This window comes from Neofelis nebulosa, chromosome 6 (assembly GCF_028018385.1).
Source record: "Neofelis nebulosa isolate mNeoNeb1 chromosome 6, mNeoNeb1.pri, whole genome shotgun sequence".
Classification (NCBI taxonomy): Eukaryota; Metazoa; Chordata; class Mammalia; order Carnivora; family Felidae; genus Neofelis; species Neofelis nebulosa.
Window position 1 is genome coordinate 70,176,904 of NC_080787.1, and position 24,033 is coordinate 70,200,936.

The 24,033-nt window shown below is 41.3% G+C and overlaps 1 protein-coding gene across 7 annotated transcripts in view; it reads left to right on the forward strand.

Annotated features, from left to right (window-relative positions):
• CD109 (CD109 molecule) overlaps positions 1-24,033 on the forward strand; it is a 168,080-nt gene that overhangs the window by 55,897 nt on the left and 88,150 nt on the right. For all 7 annotated transcript variants that reach the window (XR_009263074.1, XM_058734482.1, XM_058734481.1 and 4 more), the window contains 2 exons: positions 6,334-6,564; positions 11,878-12,003. Coding sequence is in view for 6 of the 7 variants with exons in the window: in XM_058734482.1 (XP_058590465.1) it covers positions 6,334-6,564; positions 11,878-12,003 (357 nt within the window). In the remaining variant the exon portion in view is untranslated. The remainder of the gene's footprint in view (positions 1-6,333; positions 6,565-11,877; positions 12,004-24,033) is intronic.

Below are 24,033 nucleotides of genomic sequence, written 5' to 3' on the forward strand. Positions count from 1 at the left end.
CTGTAAAATTTGCTATGGAAGTGAACAGGGGTTATTATTTTGTTGAGAAAGTCGTAAAACCTGGTGATTAAATGCTGTTTGTGAACTGATCCTGCTTCTCATAGCTTTGATTTGGAAGTTTGTACTTTTATTACCATGTTTTATTTTGGAGCTTCACACTTTGAATGTACCGTAGAGAAAGTAGACCACAGCATCCAACAAGAGATGCGATTTGGTATACTTTTCTGAGAACAGTTGACTAATGACTTTGTTAAAAAACAAAATTTCACCCGGTAAATTTGAAGATCTAATTGGCTTTATTAAGAGATTCATGAATTGGGCAGGAGCCCACCTAGCAAGCAGAGGGGAGCTCCAAAGAGTTGTACAACACGGAAGGTTTTTGTAGGAAGGAAGGTGGGGCAAGGAAGTTATTAGCAAAAGAAAAGAAAGGATTGTTCCAGGCAAGGGAAGGGCAAGGGGTCTTATCCTGCAGATTACCTCATCTTCCTTTGGGTGGGGTGGGGGTGGGGGAGAGGGCCCATGTGACAGATGACCTCATTGGTGCTTGTCAGAAAGTTCCAGATTGATTGGCTTAAAATTCCACTCCTGGAGAGGTTGAAACTGCAGTTAAGTCCCAATGTACTGTTCTGGGAGCAAATGACTCCACCGTGGGCCTGTGGTTTCTTTTTAACAACTTGGGCCCTGATACTTTACCTACTTAATGTAGGATTAGCACTAACTGATGAGCCAGGTTCCCCCATTACTTCTTGAAGGTTACTTATCAAGCACATTCAGAAAGCACATTAGTTTTTGCAGGGGTGGTGGTAGGGGATGGTATTCCTAGAAAATGTAGCGCTACCAAACAGTACTTTATAAAAATTACTTATGTACCATAGCTGTTGTTTCTTACCTATTATGTTTGTACTTTCCCTCTTAAGAAATATAACTGCTTTTCTTTTAAAAATTTTTTTTTTTTCAACGTTTTTTATTTATTTTTGGGACAGAGAGAGACAGAGCATGAACGGGGGAGGGGCAGAGAGAGAGGGAGACACAGAATCAGAAACAGGCTCCAGGCTCCGAGCCATCAGCCCAGAGCCTGACGCGGGGCTCGAACTCACGGACCGCGAGATCGTGACCTGGCTGAAGTCGGACGCTTAACCGACTGCGCCACCCAGGCGCCCCTATAACTGCTTTTCTATTGTTGAATAGGAAGTAGGGAAAGAGAGGCAAAGCAGGTGGAAATGGGGGGAGAGCCCAATCTCAGTGGTAATAAAACATTACATTCCGTTTATGTACCCTAAAATAATAGATGCTGGCCATGATGGTGTTGAAAGAGTATTCCAATGAGAAGATTAAAATAAATCCTGTGTAATAGAATTGTCCTGTAGCAGAAGAGGGTGGGATTTAAGTTCAGAAACCACGGCTTAAAGTACAACTGTCTGGTTTCATCAGAGAAGCCTATAGTTACACAGGCTGGAAGTGTAGAAAGGCTGGAAAGAGAAGGCATCAGGCTTGGGATTGTTCCAGTAATGTCAGTTTATTATAAATTGCACTTGTCCAAACTATCATTAACTGGGCTTTGGCTGCTATTATTCTTTTAATCCTTACCTATGGGAAATGCTAACTCCAAATCCTGTATTTGTCTTTCCCAGTAATGCCATTTCTATTGTAGATAGATATAGCAATTACCTATCGAAGGCTTTCTTAGACATTATATCCCTTTTCTAGTAAAACAAAAATTTAAAGACTTAATCATAAAGTGTGTCTGGGAAAATTTGATAATGCTTGGCAAAAATAGAAAGTTCTGCATTGTTATGAGTTGTCAGTTAAAATAGGCTCAGCTTTCAGAGTGTGCACTTGCATTCTGATGTTTGTAATATTTCAGATTGTTTTTTGAGGTTCTCATGAATTTTTGCTGTAAAATGTAAATATTTTGACTTCATTAAAACAAATGGTTTTTAATATCTGATTAGCTCATTGTTTCTATTTTTGATGCACTAAAATCAACTTTTAATAAGAAGTAAATAAAAATGATGCTTAGTATAAAGGTTATTTTTTTGCAGAAAATGTTTTAGGCAAATTTCTTTTATTCTCTGTAAATAAATCCAACTTAACATGAGGGAGAGGTTTTTAAAGTTAAGAATGTTTTGAAGTTTATTTTATGTATAATTAACATTTTAAAAATATATTTTAAGTAGAAACTGTCATCTTAAATCCCTCAATTTTATTTTGGAAGTTATTTGAAATCTCTCCTTATTTTAGTAATTATAAGTAATTAATGAAGTAGAGTAGGATAAATCCTATTTTGTTGTCTCCGTTTCCTTGATAATTGATCTTTCATAGAAGGTTAAATGGTTTTAGTCATCCCAGATTAGTTCCTTGCCCACCAAGGATCTTTTGTAAATTTTTATTTGTTTTTATTAAAAAATTTTTTTTTCAATGTTTTTATTTACTTTTGAGACAGAGAGAAGGCATGAGCTGGGGAGGGGAAAAGGAGAGGGAGACAGGAACTGAAGCCGGCTCCACACTGACAGCAGAGAGCCCCATGCGAGCTCGAACTCACGAGCGATAAGACCATGGCCTAAGCTGAAGTCAGACGCCTAGCCGACTGAACCACCCAGGCGCCCCAATTTTTATTTATTTCTATTTTATTTTTAAGTAAACTCTACACCCAACATGGCGCTTGAACTCACAACCCCAACCAAAAGTCATTAGTTCCACTGTCTGAGCCAGCCAGGAGTCCCTCCCCAAGGACCTTTTTGAGCACACTTGCCTTAAATACCCTGGGCAAAGAGCAATCATTTACTCAGGAAATTTGCATTTATGTATACACAGAATAGACTTAGCATAATGAGCACGCGCCACTCAGGTGCCAATTGGTACTTGGCTGATCAAAGCTCCTTGATGTACTGCTGCCAGGCAGTGTCCGTCTGTGGGAACTGTATCTTTTTCCAGCCCTCGGCGCTCAGCTCAACATGTGAAACTGCAGAATCCCCTTGGGTAGATAACTGGTTCTTGCATAAGAGAAGGGCATGGGAAGTCTCTGATGAGGGAACCTCTTTATTACCAATCCCTGGAACTCTTTCAGTAACTGGGACCCCAAGAAGGCAGAAGGATCAGTAGAGATACAAGCGCTTTTAATACCTTCTGGTGGCCTCTCCACTGTGGGGAGCAGGTTACAACCCATTCTTGGTCTGATACAGAGAAAAACCTTCGTAAAGATTGCTTAAAATCCACATTATTTTCTATTCTCTTTCACATTATGTCCCTCTACTGTTAACAGTGGAGGGTTAAGCTCTCTACCACAGCTCAGCATCCTTAGTGCCATGCAGAGTCGGCAGTGACACCACAAGGCGTATGGTGATGCCTCATGGTTTATAGAGTCACCTCTGGTCTACTGATACACCAAGTTCTTTTGTAATCTCTGACTTTCCAGCCGTGGGAATAACACTGAGGCTTTGAGGATCCTGAATCACCTAAATCTTACATATGGAGGGTGGGCAGGGTTTCTAATGGGGCAGCTAAAAAAGCAAATTACTGGGGCGCCTGGGTGGCTTGGTCGGTTAAGCGTCCGACTTCAGCTTGGGTCATGATCTCACGGTCCGTGGGTTCGAGCCCCGCGTCAGGCTCTGTGCTGACCGCTCAGAGCCTGGAGCCTGTTTCAGATTCTGTGTCTCCCTCTCTCTCTGCCCCTCCCTGTTCATGCTCTGTCTCTCTCTGTCTCAAAAATAAATAAACGTTAAAAAAAATTAAAAATAAAATAAAATAAAATAAAATAAAAAAGCAAATTACTTGGGGTAGCTGAAAGGAGCATAAAGATAGTACTGTCTCCTCCTGAGGCGATCCAGCTCCCTGATGGAGGATGGAGTAGGCACAGAGATTGTGTTTTTGAACACGTCTGTGTTACTTCTGCTTCTTTATTTGGCATTCTCATGGTTAAATAGGGCTCTTTAGTTTTGTGCCTCTGAATTATTAATTTGACGTAAATCTTCAATCTACTATCAGTTCTGGAGCCTCTGTGCCACTAAAAATGATCAAACTATATCCAAATCACAAAAAGCAATCCCATCAAATATCATTATTTAAATATAAAGTATTTATGAACCTTTGCCATATATATGATATGCTGGCATATTTAATTTTCTGCTTATAGTATTAAAATATCTATTTAAAAGAATCTGAGAACTGAAGTATCATTTGGGAAAATAGAATATAAGAATGCAAGTTCCAAGCTAGACTCTTAGCCTTACTAGGTCACACATCTTTGGCTCATGTTGTATTCCAAGGACTTAGAACAATTTGGAGCTAGAAGGTGCTCAATAAATATTTATTGAAGAAAACCAAAAATTGGCACTAGAAGTTTTGTAAATGTGATGCTACTGATTGTTCTTCTAACATTTTATTAAGAATTTTTCCAATATAAAAAAAAACTTGAAAGAATTTTGTAGTGAGCACTTCTGTATCCACCACTCAGAATCTACCATTAATGCTTTACTATACTTGCTCTATTTCATATCTATCCATCCATCTGTCTCTCCACCCATTAATTGATCTTATTTTAAAAAAAATTTTATGTTTATTTACTTATTTTTTGAGAGAGAGGGAGAAAGCAAGCCAGGGAGGAGCAGAGAGGGAGGGAGAGATTGAGTCCCAAGCAGGCTCCATGCTCAGTGCAGAGACCGATGCAGGGCTTGAACTCATGAACTGTGAGATCATGACCCGAACTGAAACCAAGAGTCAGATGCTTAACTGTTTGAGCCACCCATGCACCCCTAATTCATCTTATTTTTAAAATGTGTCTCCAAGTAAATTGTGGGCATCAGTACTTTTCCCCCTAAATATTTTTTTGCTGACCATTTTATTGGTGGCTTGTTACATTTCCTTCATATTCTCATCCATATTGTGAGCTTCAAGGTAGCTGCAGTTACTGGAGGATCTCTGAGCTTTCTGTGGACAAAACTTATTTGCCAACACGAGCCAGAATTTAGTTTCAGAACCTCAGGTTTATTATCATGAAAACGAACTAAAAGTCAGGTATACTAGCCATCTATTGTGTAACCGATTATCCCAAAGCTTTGGGCTATTACAAGGCTGCAGTCAGGATGTCAGTTAGACCTGCAGTCACCTGAAGGCTTCAGTAGGTCAGGGATCCTCTGTAAGGTAGTTCATTCATATGGCTGTCGAGCTGGTGGTGGGTTTTGGCGGGGGGCCTCATTTCTCCCTATGTGGGCCTCTCTACAGGCTTCTTGAGTGTCCTCCTCGCATGGCAGCTGGATTCCCCCAGAGCGAAGAATCCCAGAGAGAAAGAGAACCAGGCAGAAGCCATCCTTTCTCTAACACAGCTTCATTATTTTCTTGAGAAGCAAGTCCCTAAGTCTGGGGAATGAGGCTCTACTTTTTGAAGGGCAGAGAGTCAGAGAATTGTCAGACATGCTTTAAACACACCATATGGAGGCTTTTATTAGAGTAGTATAGCTCATCTTGGGTTTGAATCTCAGCTAGTAACCTGGAACAGCTTCCCAAATTCCTGTAAGCCCCTGTATAAAATGGTGTTAGTGAGAGCACCACCTGAAGGATTGTAAAATGACAGGTCATGTAAACTGCTGTATGGCTTCAAGTCTGTTAATGCTGGAAGGTAAGAATTCTGTTGGTAATAATAGTAGGAAAGCAGCAGCACCCCCATCCTTTCCAGGATGATGACCTGTGATGTGCAGGATGCAGGAAGAGAGCACACTGTAGAAAAGAGTTCGAGAGAGATACGGCAAGAAACAAGTCTTGTGCAAATTGTGCTTTTCACCAGTTGACTGCCTCAAAGAGGGAGGCATGGAAAAGTGTTGAAAGACCTTAAATATTCTGACCTACAGTGACTGTTGGGAAGAATGTACACTTGGGCTAGGAAATGACAAGGTGACTGGTGTTGAGCCCTCCATTCTGAGAACCCTGCAATTTAACGGGAGAGAAAACTACAGGATGTTAAGAGGGAAAACAAATTGTTTAATGTTGGTGCCTAGGAGGGGCAAGTTTTTCAACATGGCCATTACATTTAATAATACTATAGACTTAAATTTTCTATTCTAGGGGTGCCTGTGTGGCTCAGTCAGTTGAGTGTCCAATTCTTGGACAAGTCATGATCTCATGGGTTTGATCCTGATGGCAGGCTTTGTGCTGACAGTACAGAGCCTGCTTGGGATTCTCTCTCTCTCCTTTCTCTGCCCCTTCCCCCCTCCCTCTCTCTCTCTCTCTCTCTCTCTCAATAAAATAAGTAAACCTAAAAAATAGAAATTTTTCTATTCTAACATAATTAAAAACATTTTTGAGGTAAAATAATGAGACTGATCTCTTCATTTTCTCCAGCTACCTCTGAACAGTGCAGATGGGATTTATGAGCTACGTGTAACTGGACGTGCCCAGGATGAGATCTTATTCTCTAATAGTACGCGCTTATCATTTGAGACCAAGAGAATGACTGTCTTCATTCAAACAGACAAGTCCCTGTACAAGCCGAAGCAGGAAGTGAAGTTTCGTGTCGTTACACTCTTCTCAGATTTTAAACCTTATAAAACTTCTTTAAACATTCTAATTAAGGTAAGTGCCAGATAGAGATAAAGTAAGAAGTTCAAGCCATCTTACTAAAGCTCTGTGCGAAGTTCTGGTCAGGTTATCTTAGAATTAGCCTTGGGTAAGCTTCCCTCCCAACATGAGAATACTCTCTCTCGGAAGGGAAATGGTAGAGCAGTGGGGTCAGAGCTCAGGCTCCAAAGTTGGCTAGCTTGGGCTCCAGTCCTTGCTTCTTCATTGATTAATTCATTTGTTAAACATTTTTTGAACTTCTGTGGTCAGGGCTCTGGAGTGGGGCACTGAGCAGAACAGATTAAGTCCCCTGCTCACATCAAGCTTATATTTCAGTGAATAGTGTGGAGACAGGCACTAAATAAACACATAAATATGTATATAAAGGGATTGTGTGTGTGTGTGTGTGTGTGTGTATGTGTGTGTGTGTGTGTAAGAAAGAGAGAGTGTTTATGTTTGCTCTTTTCTCTAGATTGTTAGGGGAGTCCTATTTGAGCAGAGACCTAAAGGAAATAAAAGAATGAGCCCATACATACAGAGGGAACAGCTTGTGTAAAGGCCCTGGTGGGAACTCGTTGGGTGCATTGGAGGAAAAATAGGCTGAAAGTGTACCAGGGTGTGAGGGGACAAATATTAGGAGATGAGGTAAGATATAGGTATGTTGGTTGGAGGAGAGATGGACCATACAGGGTCTTCTTAGGCATGATATGGACTTTGGATTTTACTCTGAGTGAAGCAAGAATTCACTGGAGAATTCTGAGGACAGGCGTGATGTGATTTGACTTATAAAAGGATCACTGTCTGCTCTAAGAAGAATAGATGCTAGTTGTGTGAGAAAATTAATCTCTCAGAGCCCCAGTTTCTTTATTTGTAGAATGTGTAATAATAATAATACCTCACAAAGGTTTTGTGAGATAATCCAAGCACAGCATTTAGAACTATGCCTGCCACATAGTACATGCTCACTGAACATTAGCTCTTGTTATTATGGGAACCCCTTTGGCAGGGAGTCATTTGGCCTCTGCTGCTTGCACACTCTGATAGTCTGGAGGCAGATAGTTAGACTGAGTGTTTTCCTGTGGGAACCAAGTTGAGGACCATTGAGATCCTGCTGGACCTGCTTTTCTATACTTATGCTGAGGAGAATACTAGACATTTGATCATTACATGGAAATAAGGTGATCAGCTCACCCCAGTTTGCCTGGGACTCTCTTGATTTTATAACTGAAAGTCCCTGGTCCTGGGAACCCTCTTGGTTTCCTTCAATGTTCTGATAAATGACATAGAATGGAAGGCAAATTTAGGTTTTTTAGTTCAGCATCTTCCTATTCTTCTTAACTTCTTTGTTGTTATAAATTAAACTAAAAGCCAAACAAAAATCAAGCAAACAAACATGTATACGTGTAACTTCAAGCCAGATTGTGTTTGTAGCAAACACATCAGCTGGCATGCTGCTCAGTGTGTATTTCTTGAATTTCCAAGAATTGCAGTCCTGTGAATCTCTGCCTTCACTGTATAACGGAATGTCTAAAAAGGAGGTTGGCATAGTGAATAGCATGTCTAAATTCAAGTAGCTCTCTAAGCAGGGCTTTATGGACCGCAGTCATATCATCTTTCACCATTTATCCACATATACTGAGAACTTAGTACGTGCCAGAAATTAAGTGTAAGGTGGAGGATTTAGAGGTCACCTGCCTGTCTCTGGTGGTTTATATCCAATCTGCCTCGTTCTACCTGTGGTAATGAAAGTCAGCACTTGATAAATTGCCCGTTCTAGGCATCAACCCAGAACTAACCCTGCTGATGCGGGACAAATACCTCACAGAGGTTTTTGTGAGGATTAAAGTGAGTAATTTAAGTAAAGCATTTAGAACTGTGCTGTCTGTGCATTTTTATTATTTTGCCTCACCATGGTGCTTTAGGATCTGCCTTTGAAACCTTTGATTTGTACTCTTGGGCTATTCTCTACAACTCTGGGCTTTGCTTGCCACATTTGGCTTTCTCAGAGAGACCTGTGGTCCTGAGAAATCCTATTGGCTTTGCCAGCATGTGGCCCTCTTGGCTCGGGAAGGGGCGTTTAGACTGAAATTCCACCTGGAACCCAGACTGGTTGGGAACAGTGCCCAGGGGGTTGCCATACTCTGCTGTCTGCACCCGGGCAGTGAGGCTGGGATATGAACTCAGGTCCAGCCTTGCCACTTGCAGAAGCTACATGGGAGCTCTGATGCCCACACTGCTGTCTTCCTCCATCTGAAAAACAGTCATTTGGGCCAGAATGTGATGTTTTCTACATCTTTCAGTGTAGAATAGTTGGTTTCTTGGCAAAACCTCTTAGAAAAAAGTGGAACTTAGTGTAACAAGAACCCCTGACTTGAACAAAGTTGTACTCCTTAGTACAGCACCACCTTCAGGCTAACGTGGAGAAGTGCACTGATGGCTGGGAGGCTAACTCCTCGGAATCCATCCTGCCCGGTCAAGAAGAGAGTCAGTGATACTGTAATAGTAAGTGACCTAACAGGACAGCTAGTAGCTACACTTGTGGTGAGCATAGCAGAGTGTATAAACTTGTCAAATCAGCAAGCTGTAAAAAAAAAAAAAAAGAATTGCTGTAGCTGTAGGATGTAGCTAAAATATTGACTGTCAAGTCACAGCATGTTCAGGGGGTGCTCAGTGTTTTGTGGTTTTTTTTTTTTTTTTTTTTTTTTTTTTTTTTTTTTGTCATTTGGTATTATTAATTTTGTCTGCCTTGGTAACTGACCTTCTCAGGTTGAAAAGGTCTTCAGGGCCCTTTTGACAGTGGTAAAAACGTGCCCTACCTCTGCTCTAATTCTCGCTACCTCTGGCTACTCTGGCTTGACACTATGGAAACCAGTGCCTTCAACACCTCCATAGTAGCTGGCACAGCAGACTTCTACTGTGACTCCCTTCCTGAAGAAAGTACAGATGAATGACCTTGTATGGGAATAGCTGTTGTTGCCTTAAGGGTGTATCTTGTGATTGTGCCCTGACACTCTGGCGTGGGGCAGCCATGACAAAACCAGGACCTCATCCCTGGTGAGGTGAGGGGACCACCTCGTTTAAGTGATTTGACTTCTCCAGTTCTACATGCTAGACAGACGCTGGGTGCATAATCCAGGACTCTGAGGAGTGGCAGAAATACTCCTACTGGACATATTCTCCAGCTGGGGATTTATTGCTTGAGACAGTCTGGCACAGGCAGCAGGTACTGTGCTGTTCTGAGGCACCAGAACCATCTAAAGGTGACTCAGAGAGCACAAGGGGCCACTATTGCAGCATCTCCAGCATGTGGCTGTTCTGGCTGTGTCAGGGCCACTGTCCATGTTGTATATGGCTGTCCTGTGTGTGTCCTAGCAGGAGATGGTGACGTACAAATGCTGGGTTCTGCTGTGGTGCCACCATGCATGGCCCGTTCGAATCCTGATGTGTAAAAACTTCTGGTGTTTCTACATTGTCTGTGTTTTCCGGTTGGTGACAGTTAGGCCTAGGTCTGAGGCAGGCTTGACAAACCAGAGAGATTATCTCATTCACTCCCAACCGTCCAGATCCTCCAGGTTCAAAGTCGTCAAAGACTTCATTTAGAACTTCCTTTGTAGGGCCATGGTACCACCTGGGAGAAGCGTATACCCTCACCAAATAATGCATCAGCAGAGTATGAACATTCCTTTCCATTCAGTTTAAATAACACTGGGAATTATTATTATTATTTTTTATTTTTGTCAGGCTGACAGAAGAAAAAAGGTATTTTTTGTTTTCACCCACGCGTCGTGCTGTGGCAGGTGCAGGAGAGCCAACAACTGATTACAATGCCCGTCCTCGGAGTTTGCCAAGGAGGGTGACCTACTTAGTCTTGACTTGCTTTGGTCTTTGGTTTTAACAATTAGTTTCTGGCTTACTAGACTATTCCTAACTCAATTCTCAGCATTGTCCTTACCTCTGACTTTCACATCCTCCCCCACTTGGGGAGAGAGGTTTCTTCTGGCTTCCGTTAACTGGGCTGACCCACTACGTCTAGTCAAAGGATAGAGAATAACAATCAGGGAAAATATTTGATCCCTGCTCTCATGAGTTCACAGTCTAGCTGGGAACAAAAAACCCCATATAACCCATGAGTTCAGTAAACTCAAAAGGGGTAAACTCCAGATGTACTAGGGACTCTCCAGGAAGTGGCCATTTTGTCTGTTGGAAGCATGTATAGGAGGCAGGACACTGGAGCTTATTTCACCTATTGGACAGGAAGGGAGGGCATTCTGTGCAGCAATTGTGGAGGCTGAGAAGCATGGGCTTTTGGGAGTGAATTGCAAAGAAATCTGTATGTTTAGAGGAAGATGAGCATAGAAATATAGGTGGAATCAGACTGCTAAGTTATGTAAACTATGTCAAGGAGCGTAGACCTCATTCTATAGGCAAACAAAAGCTATCACCACCTCGTGGTCCACTGCTTGTCATATGTCAGGAACTGTACCAAGCATTTCCACCACTTTGCCTCAGTCTCAGATCTGTGTTTCAGATGGACAACACTGTTGGCAGAGGGGAAGATGTATTTATTGGAGGGCAAGAGTGGAGGAGGGAGATTAGTCCTAATAGTCAGAAAACAGGACATGGCAGCTGGATGTGAGGATTAGAGAGAGATTAAAGAGGTGGAGTTGACAGGGCTGGGAATGTGAAGGGAAGTCCGGGATGACTGCTGCATTGGCTTGGCTGAGTGTGCATGATGGGATCCTTGGGGAAGTCTAGGAAAACTGAAGTGTTTTTCCTGGACAACCTTGGCTAAACATGGCTATGATACATTTTGTTGGATTAAACGGTGTGTGGGTTCGAATCCTGAATTCATGTATTACTTACAGTTGAGTGTTTACCTAACCTCTCTGGGAATCTGTTTTCTGCTATAATGTGAGGACAGTCCTACCCTGAGGGAGAGTTGTGATGATTGAGTGACGTATGAGTGGTAATGATACGACAGAGTGCCTGACACGCAGTGGGCCCTGAATACATACACGAGGTCTGTTATCTCCAGGTTAACAATGACAGCACAGGTTTGGTGCTACACATGTCGTGTGTGTTCCATGTAGAGGGAAATATGGTGCCAAGAATTGGAAGGTGGAGCAGAATAAAGATGTTCTCAGGAGGGTATGAGAAAGGAAGAAATCCTGATTTGTCTTCTGTTTAGTAACATATGGCCAACATTTTACAAAACGTATCTCTGTGCCATATTTAGGATGTCCCTGGGAGTGCTGCATGGAGGGCATCATTCATAGCACATGTATGTGGCAGTATTTATATAGTTAACATGTACGGTTTTTGTTGTAGGACCCCAAGTCCAATTTGATCCAACAGTGGTTGTCAGAACAAAGTGATCTTGGCATCGTTTCCAAAACTTTTCAATTATCTTCCCATCCAATACTTGGTGACTGGTCCATTCAAGTTCAAGTGAATGTGAGTATAAATATATTTTCAGGGGGAATGCTAAAGTGATTTAATTAGGTCAGGTGGGGAAATATCTCCAATGTCATTTATTCAATGAACAGAAAATTGTTAATCTGAACATCTGGATAATTTAAGGGGTTTATTTTGAATTTACTGTGTTTATCAATGGGTTAGCTTTCATTGTAATATGTTAGAGGTTTAGCCATTGTTGCCTTTTTCTGTAATACAATGTTTGAAGGTTAAAACATTTTGCATTTTTTAAAATGTTTATTTATTTTTGAGAGACAGAGAGACACAGAGCATGAGCAGGGGAGTGTCAGAGAGAGAGAGGGAGACACAGAATCTGAAGCAGACTCCAGGCTCTGAGCTGTTAACACAGAGCCAGACGTGGGGCTCGAACTCACAGAGTGCGAGATCATGACCTGAGCCAAAGTCGGATGCTCAACCGACTGAGCCACCCAGGCGCCACAAAACGTTTTGTGTTTAATGTAAAACTGATTAATGTTTATTTTACTTATTCAGTGCATACATTGAGTATTTTAAAACTAAGCTACAGATACATAGTTATAATTTAGCAAATTTTATGTCTCTGAATGACTCCTGATGAGATTGGATTAACCTACTTTATCATTGTTTTCAAACACACAGTGATTGGGGTGTCTGGGTGGCTATGCGGTTAAGTGTCTGACTTTGGCTCATATCATGATCTCACGTTTCATGCTTTGGAGCTCCGCATAGGTCTCTGTGCTGACAGCTCAGAGCCTGGAGCCTGCTTCAGGTTCTGTGTCTCCCTCTCTCTCTGCCCCTCCCCCACTTGTGCCTCTCTCTGTCTCTCTCTCAAAAAACAAAACAAAACAAAACATTAAAACATACAAAAAAAAAAAAAAAAAGAGTGGTTTTAAACGACCACACCAATTTTCTGTTCCCCAAGTCCTCTTTCTCCCCAACTCCTCTACCTACTTCCTTTGTTTGTTGCCAACCTTTGAAGCTCTGAGATCTCACAGGGCAGACTCATCTCTCTGCCTTAGGTTTTCTCCTGTGCATCCCTGTGTGATGTTTGAAGATTCATTGAATATTGTCCCAGTTTCCTCTGGAATTTATTAAAAAATATATAAGTTTGTGAATAAGAGCTTTTAAAAATAGTTCTATTAAAAGAGCTGTTGACATTTTGGACAAAAATTTTTTGCTGTGGGCATGGTTGGGTACACTGTAGGATGTTTAGCAGGATCTTTAGCCGCAGCCCCTCAGATGCCAGTAGCAGCCCGAGTGTGCCAAACAGAATTGTCTACAGGCATTGTCACTCTCCACGGGGGAAAAAATACCCTATCCCTTCCCCACTGAGAACCACTTTATTAGAAGGAATAATCATTCATTAACATAAGACCTTAAGTGGGATAAGTGTACCAAAAAAATTAAAAAAAATTTTCTCCTTTCTGCTTTTAGGAAGGGGTCACATCCTAAAAGCAGATCTAGTCTCTCTTAGCCAGCACATGGTTTTTGAGCATCCATGAAGAGTGCCTGCGGAGAGGGTGTGCTGCAGGGGTGAGACAGTTGGGCAGTGAGAAAGTGTAGAGGTGTGTGTAGGGCTCAGGGAAGCCTGGAGGAGGGGGTGTTGAGCCAGACATTTGTGCTTATGGAGGAAGAGGAGAGTCAGTGTTTGTGAGCCTTCACAGAGTGAAGGCTGTGTGTAGACGTTGGGAAGATGGAAGAGAGCCTCACGGGTCTGGGGGTTTGGGAGAAGTTTGGTGTTACTGGCACATGTGGGGAATGATGGGAGTTGATGATTAGGACATATACTGTGAGCGTGAAGGAATTAGGGTTTTCTTAGTTCCCACCTTTGATTTCACTATAGAGTTCTCCAGGATCAGTTGTTTATCCATCTGTCTGTCTTTCCATCTATCTGTCCCTGTATCAAATATGTGAGGGCGTATAGGGCAGTTGTGGAAATAAGGAGGTAAACATGCAAAATCTCTGTCCTCAATATCGTTGTGCTGACATGGATAATATGATAAAAGTTGAATAACGTAAGCATGACAGGAAAACAAGGCAGTGTGACAGCGGAGGAATCGTGAGGTGCTGAGTCAGTGAGGTCCATCAGGTGTTGTTTTTTTTTTTTTTTTTAATTTTAAAATTTATTTTATTTTTTAAGTTCTAAAAAATTTTATTTTTTTAATTTAAATTCAAGTTAGTTAACATATATAGTGTAATAATGATTTTAGGAATAGAAATTAGTGATTCATCACTTACACATAACACCCTGTGCTCATCCCAACAAGTGCCCTCCTTAATGCCCATCGCCCATTTAGCCCATCCCCCCACCCAAACACCACACCAGCAACCCTCAGTTTGTTCTCTGTATTTAAGAGTCTCTTATGGTTTGTCTTCCTTTCTTTTTTTTTATCTTATTTTTGTTTCCCTTCCCCTATGTTCATCTGTTTTCTTTCTTAAATTCCACATAGGAGTGAAATCATATGATATTTGCCTTTCTCTGACTGACTTAGTTTGCTTAGTATAATACACTCTAGTTTCATCCACATTGTTGCAAATGGCAAGATTTCATTCTTTTTCATCGCCAAGTAATCTTCCATTGTATCTATGTACCACATCTTCTTTATCTTCTTCATCAGTCTGTGGCATTTGGGCTCTGTCCATACTTTGGCTATTGTTGATGGTGCTGCTATAAACACTGGGGTGCATGTGCCCCTTCGAATCAGCACTCCTGTATCCTTTGGATAAATACGTAGTAGTGTAATTGCTGGGTCGTAGGGTAGTTCTATCAGTAATTTTTTGAGGAACCTCCATCTGTTTTCCAGAGTGGCCACACCAGTTTGCATTCCCACCACCAGCGCAAAAGGGTTCCTCTCTCTCTGCACCCTTGCCAACATCTGTCATTTCCTGAGTTGTTAATTTTAGCTGTTCTGACAAGTGTGAGGTGGTGTCTCATTGTGGTTTGATTTGTATTTCCCTCATCAGGTACTTCTAAGGGTGCAGGGTGACTTGGACTAGCATGGGATAAAGAAGGTGTATTGTAAGGATGAGTGCTGATGCTTTTGGGATCGCATCTCATTCTGTCTCTCTGGCTGAGTCATTCTCCCCTCACTCGTCTGTCAACCTCTGTGGTGTTTTTAGTCCAAATCTGGACTGGTCGCATTGGCTCATCTGAATAACCATCATCTCAGAGTCCTTCAAGCAACCCTCTTTGTTGGTGGCTGTGGTTGGACTTCCCTTGGGTCAGTGTCCACTGTTGGTCCATTCAGAGGCACTTCTGCACGGTGGCCAGGGACAATCTCAGCTGGGTGGCAGCCTCCAAGAGGTTAATTTGTTCAGTGAGTGGTGAACAGGATATATACTAGAACACAGAGGGTGATAGGATAGTGGAGAAAGACTTTTGGAAGATGTGAGATCATAAATTGAAAATTAACAGGATTTCTCATGCAGTGGTTTGTGGACTGGATCTGTCATATTGATTTGGTCATATTGATTAGGAAAAGAAAGACAAGGAAAGGTAGGTGCTTAAAAAATTCAAATCATTTACAAGATTTGGCCTTTGCCCACCTTTTCAGCTTTGTTAAGTGCCACCCTTGTCCTTGAACAGCCTTGAATGGCCTAATCCCTGTAGACATCTCCATAGCACTCTGTGCTTCTCTTGGTTCATTCATGTCACTTTTAACTGGTGGCATCTAAGAGACTGTAGTCTTTTGGGGCTTGTTCACATCTGTGTCTCTATGACTTAGCATGTGTTTCACACATGGATATCAGTCAGTATTTATTAGATGAGTGTATTAAAGGTATTTAATAATCATTAGTATTGAAATATAATGTCTCCTTTTCCACATTCCGTAAGGCATCTTTATCTTTTAGAAAAGACCAGCATATTAATCAGGTACTTGGTGATACAATGTTTTTCTCCCAAATTTTATTGAGGTACAGTTGACAAAAGGATAGGTTACTTAAGTTTACAGTATGATTATTTGATATACATACACGTTGTGAAAGGATTCCTGCCAGGTTATATAATGTTAAGGCACACACTAAGGAAATCTAAGCACTTTTATTTTAAAAAAAGAAAAGAAAAGAAAAGAAAAGAAAAGAAAAGAAAAGAAAAGAAAAGAAAAGAAAAGAAAAGAAAAGAAAAGAAAAGAGAGTCCTTTAAGGGCCGCCAGGGGTCAGTGTAATCAAAGAAATGTTATGGGAAGCAACCCGAGACCCTGTATTGGTCTCTGGTTTTTATCTTTCCTGGACTCCTGCACAACATTCAAAGATTGTTTATTGCTTATTATTGAACTCCTTTTTCTTTCAGCAGTAAATAATGACTGTGGTAGAAATATATTTATTATTTAAATAGTCCACCACTGTACACTATATTTTTGTTTTTCTAAGGCAGTGACCATTCTCAGGATTAGATCTCAGGGAAGGGAAAACATTTCAGAAGAATGTTTTGAAATTCCATTTGTCTCTAGCAAAAATATGGAGTGATCTTAGTATTAGACTTATTGGAGGTTTGATTTGTAGTGACTGTAATCAGTGTGGCATTCTTTTTTTTTTCTAAGTGTTTATTTATTTTGAGAGAGAAAGAGAGAGAGAGAGAGAGGGAGCGAGGGAGGGGCAGAGAGAGAGGAAGAGAGAGAATCACAAGCAGTGTCCACGCTCAAGATAGAGCCCTACTCAGGGCTTGATCTCACAACCATGAGATCAGGACCTTGACTTGAGATCATGACCATGAGATAATGACTTGAGCCAATATCGAGTTGGATGCTTAACTGACTGAGCTACCCAGGTGTCCCAATTAGCAAGGCATTCTTAAATCACCCTTTATGCTAGGCCAGAAAAAGAATCCTTTAGGTAAAGCACACTTGGTGGGCTCCTTGGCATTTCTACAACCGTAACATGTACCTTTATAGAATAAGTGTGAACGAGTCATTTATTATATACTAACCTTTCTAGGTTACTACATTTCTTTTGACCTTCCGGTATTGCTTTTCACTTTCAGGATTTTTAATGATGACTAACTATTTTGATTTCATAAAATTTCTAGGTTTTTATTCTTATTTTTTATCTCTTTATTGTGCAGTATATAATGGTAGAGCACACACAGTAAGTTCTCCGTATATTCACAGACATGCACTTTTTATAATGATAGTTTATTTATTTATTTAAAGTATTTATTTATTTTGAGAAAGAGAGAGAGAGAGAGAGTGAGCATGAGCAGGAGAGGGGCAGAGAGAGAGAGGGAGAGGAGAGAATCCCAAGTAGGCTCTGCACTGTCAGCACAGAGCCAGATGTGGGGCTCGATCACAAACCTTAAGATCATGACCTGTACCAAAATCCAGAGTTGGACGCTTAACTGACTGAGCCACCCAGGTGCCCCTATTATGCTAGTTTAATTACATTGCAAAGCAACTCTTGATAATAACTTTTAAGCTCTTTAAAAAAATTTTTTTAAATGTTTATTTATTTTTGAGAGAGACAGACAGAGTGCAAGCTGGGGAGGGGCAGAGATACAGAATCCGAAGCAGGCTCCAGGCTCTGAGCTGTCAGCGCAGAGCCCGACATGGAGCTTGAACTCATGGACTATGAGATCATGACCTGAGCTGAAGTCAGACGCTTAACAGAATGAGCCACCCAGGTGCCCCTAAGCTTTTTTAAACTTAGGAAATTTAGTAAGAGCACTGATTTTTTTTTTTTTTTTTAATGTGTGCTACTTATGCATGTACTTAATTTGTGTACCTGCCTGGAATGCGAATGGTTCTTTGCTGTGCTGGGGACTGTGCTTCTTCTCTTGAGAAGAATCACTATCCCTTTTTCCTTTAGTAGCACCTCCCCTGCCCCAACATTTCTGTCTTAACTTCCAGGAGCACCGCATCCTCCTCTTAGAGGGTAGAGGTTTATTTTAGCTAGAATGCCTCTTCATAGAAGTGTGTTTTACAGAGTTGCTATGTTTCAGGTACATTAAAGGACAACTGGGGAGATGTGCTCCAGTTTAATAATCATCTTACAAATACACCTTGGGCAGATAACTTGTGAATGTTAAACACTGCTTATATTTTCATTGTTTTGCAGTACTTCTCTAGGTGCCTTATCTTTCTAGGTATCTACCTCTTGACTGGTATCCTTGGCTCTCCCAAATAGTTGCAATTTTGTTTTTCATTATTTTTAAAGTAGACTCAGCACCGAACGTGGGGCTCAGACTTATGATTGTGAGATGAAGAGTCTCATGCTCTATTGACTGAGCCTTTCCTTTTTTTTTAATGGTGGTAAAATATACATGAAATTTACTATCTTAACTTTTGAGTGTATGGTTTAGTGGTATTAAATATACTCACATTGTTGTCCAGCCATCACTGCCATCGATCTCCTGAACTCTTTACATCTTGCAGAACTGAAACTGTTGACCCACTAAACACTAACTTCCCATTCCTCCTCTTTTCCAGCCAGGGGCAACCACCATTCTACTTTCTGTCCCTATGAACTTGACTACTCTAAGTACTTCATATAGGTGGGGCCATATAGTATTTGTTTTTTGTTTTTGTTTTTTGTGACTGGCTTATTTCACCTAGCATAATATCCTCAAGGTTTATCCATATGGCAGCATGTGTCAGAATTTCATTCCTTTTTAAGGCTGAAAATATTCCATTGCATGTATAACCAGGTTTCATTACAAATGATCTTTCATCTATGATTTAAAAATTATATTCCAGGTTTAGAGGTTCTTTAAAACCTTTTTTTTTTAAATTTGAGATAGAGATAAAGAGAGAGAGAATGAGAGAGAGAGAGACAGCAAGGGGAGGGGCAGCAGGAGAGAGAGAGAGAGAGAGAGAGAGAGAGAGAGAGAGAGAGGGAGAGAGAGAGACTCAAGCAGGATCCATGCTCAGTGTGGAGCCCGACACAGGGCTTGATTCCACAACTCAGGGATCATGACCTGAGCCGAAATTAAGAGTTGGACACTCAACCAGCTGAGCCACCCAGGAGTCCCTAAAAGTTGTTGAAAAGAATGGCTTGTGTTGGTGTCTGAACACCAGGCTCCTGGAGCCAGGAGGGACCTGGCCATACCAGCCCTTTCCCTGGGGGTAGCCCACAGTCCTCAGTTGCAGGACTCTGGGTGACCCAAGAATTGGCACTCCTGTTTCTCTGAGAACCTGAAGGAAGAGCCTGAGTCACAGAGAAATCCTGCTCAGTTGATAATTGTAGCTCTTACCCTTTTTCTGCAGCGACAGATGGAAGCCTGTGTTCCCTTCTAGAGGAGCTCATGCAGCTAAGTTGAGTGTGTGAAGTTCCACTTGCTAGAACTTACCAGTGTTCTCAAACAGCAGTGTGCCTAAGAGTCAACTGACTGGGGAGCTTGTTTAAGATGCAGAGTTCAGGGCCTACCCCCAGATCCCAAGTCAGTATTGCTGGCACATGACCTAAGAATTTGCATTTTAAATGAACACTCTGGGAAATTCCGTTGTTTTTCTGGACCACATCTTGAGAAATGCTGATTTACGTCCGCAGTCAGGAGTCTTTACTTTCTATCTATTCTGCTGAGAGACAGTGTTGGGTAGTATAAAAGATGTAGAACAGGAGATGGACCCCCAATTCATTCTTTAATTCTCTAGTGGTGAGACTCTGGGCTGTTTACTTTGACTCTCTAGGTAAGTAGCTCTATGGAGCTCTCTGGTACCCTAGCTTACTATAGCAAATTTTTGGGGAAAATCTATATTTTTACAACAGCTTCTCTGGTGATTTAGATGCACAGCCAGCGTGGGAACCACTGAACTAGGTAATCATGTGGTTTCTTCTAGTTGTAAGTGACTGTGGTTCTCAGCCCTTGTCTCACTCTGAAGCAGTGTTAGGGTGGGGACAAGTAATTGAAGGTAGAGAACTCAACTCAGTAGTCCCAAGGCTTGAAATTAGTCCTTTGGAACCCTGTCTGATACATGTGGGTGTCAAGTTATTATGCAAATCAGAAGCAGTCTGCAACAAATTGTTCCTTTGTTTACAGCAGTTTCATGTATTTTCTTTCAAGTTAATTATTGTGGAAAGGTTAGTAAGGATTGCTAGCATCTCATGGCTTTTTATAGCCTTTTAGACTGCTCCTTATCTTTCTGGCCTTGCTGCCTAGCTATGGCCTGGGTCAGTTTCCTTCTGCTGGAGCTATTTGTCCTTTGCAAAGGAGCACATCTTTGTTTGGACAGTTCCTGTCCTTGAAGCTCTCTGCAAGTAGCATCTGGTAACCCTTCCCCTGGCTTGTGATGACAGCTTAACAGAAAGCATGGAGCAAACTGTGACAGGTCAGAAAACAGTGGCATCCTCTCTGGAATGTAGATGTAGCTTCCAAAATACTTTTGCTAGCCTCTGCTTAAAGGAAGACTGCTTTTTTTGGGAAAGACTTCAAGTTCTTACTTCCATGTGCTGGGAGAGAGGGGAGGGGAGTTGGTTTTAAAATTCTGATTTCTTACAGCGGTGGCAGGTCAACACGTCATTCTCTGTTCTTCCACGGGGCCTTATACACACCTTTACTACAGCACTTACTGATCAGAGCAGTTGTTTCCTTTTTTTTTTTTTTTTTTATTGCGGCAAGATATAAATAACATAAAATTTACCATTGTAGCCATTTTTAAGTATATAGTTCAGTGGCATCAAGTACATTTACATCCATCACCACCATCAATTTCCAGAATTTGTTTCATCTTTCCAAACTGTGGTCCGTGTAGTTAAAAAAAGTTTTTTTTCAATGTGTATTTATTTTTGAGAGACAGAGACAGAGTGTGAGCGGGGAAGGGGCAGAGCAAGAGGGAGACACAGATCCAATGCAGGCTCCAGGGTCTGAGCTGTCAGCACAGAGCCTGACGTGGGGCTTGAACCCACAAGCCGTGAGAGCATGACCTGAGCTGAAGTCAGACGCTCAACAGACTGAGCCATCCAGGGTGCCCCAGGGTAGTTTTTTTTTAAATGTCTATTTTTTTGAGAGAGAGAGAGCATGAGCAGGGGAGGGGCAGAGAGAGAGGGGGACAAAGGATCAGAAGTGGGCTCTGTGCTGACAGCAGCGAGCCTGATGTGAGACTTGAACTCAAGAACTGTGAATTCATGACCTGAGCCAAAGATGGACACTCAACCGACTGAGCCACCATTCTAGTTTTAAAAAATATGACTGCCTTATTTAGTAGACTGTGAGTTGCTTAAAGACAGGAATTCTATTTTCATTAATGTTCATATTTATTCTGGCTAATAAAGTATTTGATCTGTTGTAGGAACCCATTCATGCATGTGGGATGAAAGAATAAGTGAATGAACAGTTTCTTCTAGACTATTGCTATTAATTATTATCCTCTGTGGTATTCTTTGACTTAGAGTTCTAGTCTTCCATATACTACCAAACTTAGAAGAAATATGTTCATGTATTTGCATTTTGAGAATATGTATAGCTGCTGTATTTGAGGCACCTGTGAGCCAGTGGAAAACAGGCCTTTTGGATTAATGTTCTGGACTTTCTGATTCTGAAAATTAAAAAAGGTTTCAGTCAAGAACTGAATATCCTAGCCTCTTATAAACTTCTGTAGTGAGCTGTTTGATCTGCTATTGTTAGTCCTTTGGTGGTAATGCATTTTGATTTCTGGACCTCAACCTAATTTTTTTGAGGAGTTCCTTGTCTTGTTCTTTCCCTCCAAAAGCCACCCCAGGAGTGCCCTTCAAGGGTGTTTTACCTGCTGTCCTCTTCAGGTACATCTTAATGGCATCAGGCAGAAACTCTGGGTCAGGTATTAGCGTATCAGTGAAATGGAGGGTGCTAGGAAGCCATCAGCACATAGCAAGGTTACCCCGTTCCACCTCCTCATTTTATGGAAGAAGAGTTGGAGAGAAGTAATGTGACCTGGTTAGGCTCACACAGTGTTATGGTAGGGTCAGAGCTAGAAGCTAGATTTCCTGACACTTTCAGCTGAATAACATTAAATTATTTAATATGTACTGTAATTGCTGTTTAAAGATAGTCATGTTTTTGGTTGAGTTTAGACGTCAACAGATCTTGCTGTATACGTTGGTGGAGAAGATGCCCACATCTATGACATGATTTGAGGGTGCCAATCACTCCTTCACACATTAGATTGTTTCCTTGTTTTATATTTGGCTTTTAAAGTTTTTGTTTTAATTCCAGTTAGTTAACATACAGTGTTATATTAGGTTCAGGTGTATAATATAGTGATTCAACAGTTCTATACATTGCCTGGTGCTCATCACAGCAAGTGCACGCCTTAATCCCTTTCACCTATTTCACCCATCCCCCCACCCACTTCCCCTCTGGTAAGAGTCTGTTTCTTGGTTTGTCTCTCTCTTTTTTTTTCTTTCCGCTCCTTTGTTTTGTTTCTTAAATTCCACATATGGTATTTGTCTTTCTCTGACTGACTTACTTTGCTTAGCATTATACTCCCTAATTCCGTCCATGTTGTTGCAAATGGCAAGATTTCATTCTTTTTTTATGGCTGAGTGACATTACAATATATTTATATACCACATCTTCTTTATCCATTTATCAAGTGATGAACACTTAGGCTGCTTCCATAGTTTGGCTATTGTAAATAATGTTACTATAAATATCGGGGTGCATGTGACCCCTTCAATGGCATAGAGGGAGTTTTCAATGAGAGGGAGTTTTGGAAAGTTACAGCTCTTTGGACTCTGCTGGTGGCAGCCCTGGGTCCCAGGTGGGACACTAAAATGAGTACTGTGTCCCTGGGTAGAGTGAGAAAAGAAGAAATGAGCAAGAAATGGAATTATTTTGCTTCAAGGGTAATTTTCCCATTCAATACAGAGTTGTAGCTATGCTTCTCCTTTTTCCTCTTGCTTGAGATAGGTGCCCAAGAAAGGTGGCCATGTGGCATATCTTTAAAAACTTTTATTCTTTTTACTTTCAGTAGGAACAGAGAGGGTTAAATGAATGTGCGTGTGTGAGTGCACGCGTGTGTGTGTGTGTTTTAAAGAGAGTATGCTTCTAGTTAGCACTTTTCTGGTAAGGAAACCAGTTTGTCTCTTGTACAGCATAATATATTTGTACTGCAAATGGAGAAACTTTTTAGGAGCATGCATGTGCTTGTGGCATTGGGTGTCTGGTCCACCATCCTTCTAACTGGAGTCTTATATGGTCTATGTCTTGGTTATTCATTAGATCCATTTTCCCCAAGTCCTAGTACTATGAGTAACTATCAGGTATAGAACAAATTATGTTCATCTTTAGTTTAGTTACAGTCTTTTAAAAAACTTAAAAAAATGTTTAATTTTGAGAGAGAGAGAGAGCCAGAAAGAGAGAGTGCGTGAGTGGAGGGAGGGGCAGAGAGAGAAAGAGACAGTATCCAAAGCAGGCTCTGTCTGAGCTGTCAGCACAGTCTGCCCTGGGGCTCGAACACATAAACTGTGAGGTCATGACCTGAGCTGAAGTCAGATTCTGAGCCACCCTAGTTAATAGTCTTGATGAGTACCAGAATGTTTGTAATTCTTTCTAAAATGAGAGAATGGATTGAGGAAAATGCTGTCTGATGGGGGAGATTCTGGTCTCTCCCTTCTCACTCTCAGTAGATAATCTTTCTTTCTACTTCATAAAAAACCGAAGTTATCAGATAGGAATTTCTTTAAACTGCTCTGCCAGATTTACATGTCTACCTGTGTGTGTACCCATCTCATGGTCCTCTTCTTTTACCAAAAGATGTAATTCTTCATATCTAAGACCAAAACCTCAACCTCTTCCCTGGTTTCTCCCTTCTACTTTCTCAGAAACCTTACAATGTTAATTATCTCTTCTTTCTCCTGAATCTTCAACCTGGATCTCTCTCTCCTGGATCTTTCCACAAAATCTAGTATGTTCAAGTCTCTCACAGGATTAAGGAGAGAGGGAGAGGGGGAGGAGGAGCGAAAGGGAGGGGGGATGGGCGGGGAGAAAGAGAGAGAGACAGAGAGACAGGCAGACACTGAACTCTGACCCTAGTTTCCTTGCCGGTAACTACTTTTTTTCTTTCCCATTCTAACCAATTTTTTTTTTTTAAGTTGTCTCATCTTTGTACCTCCCACTTC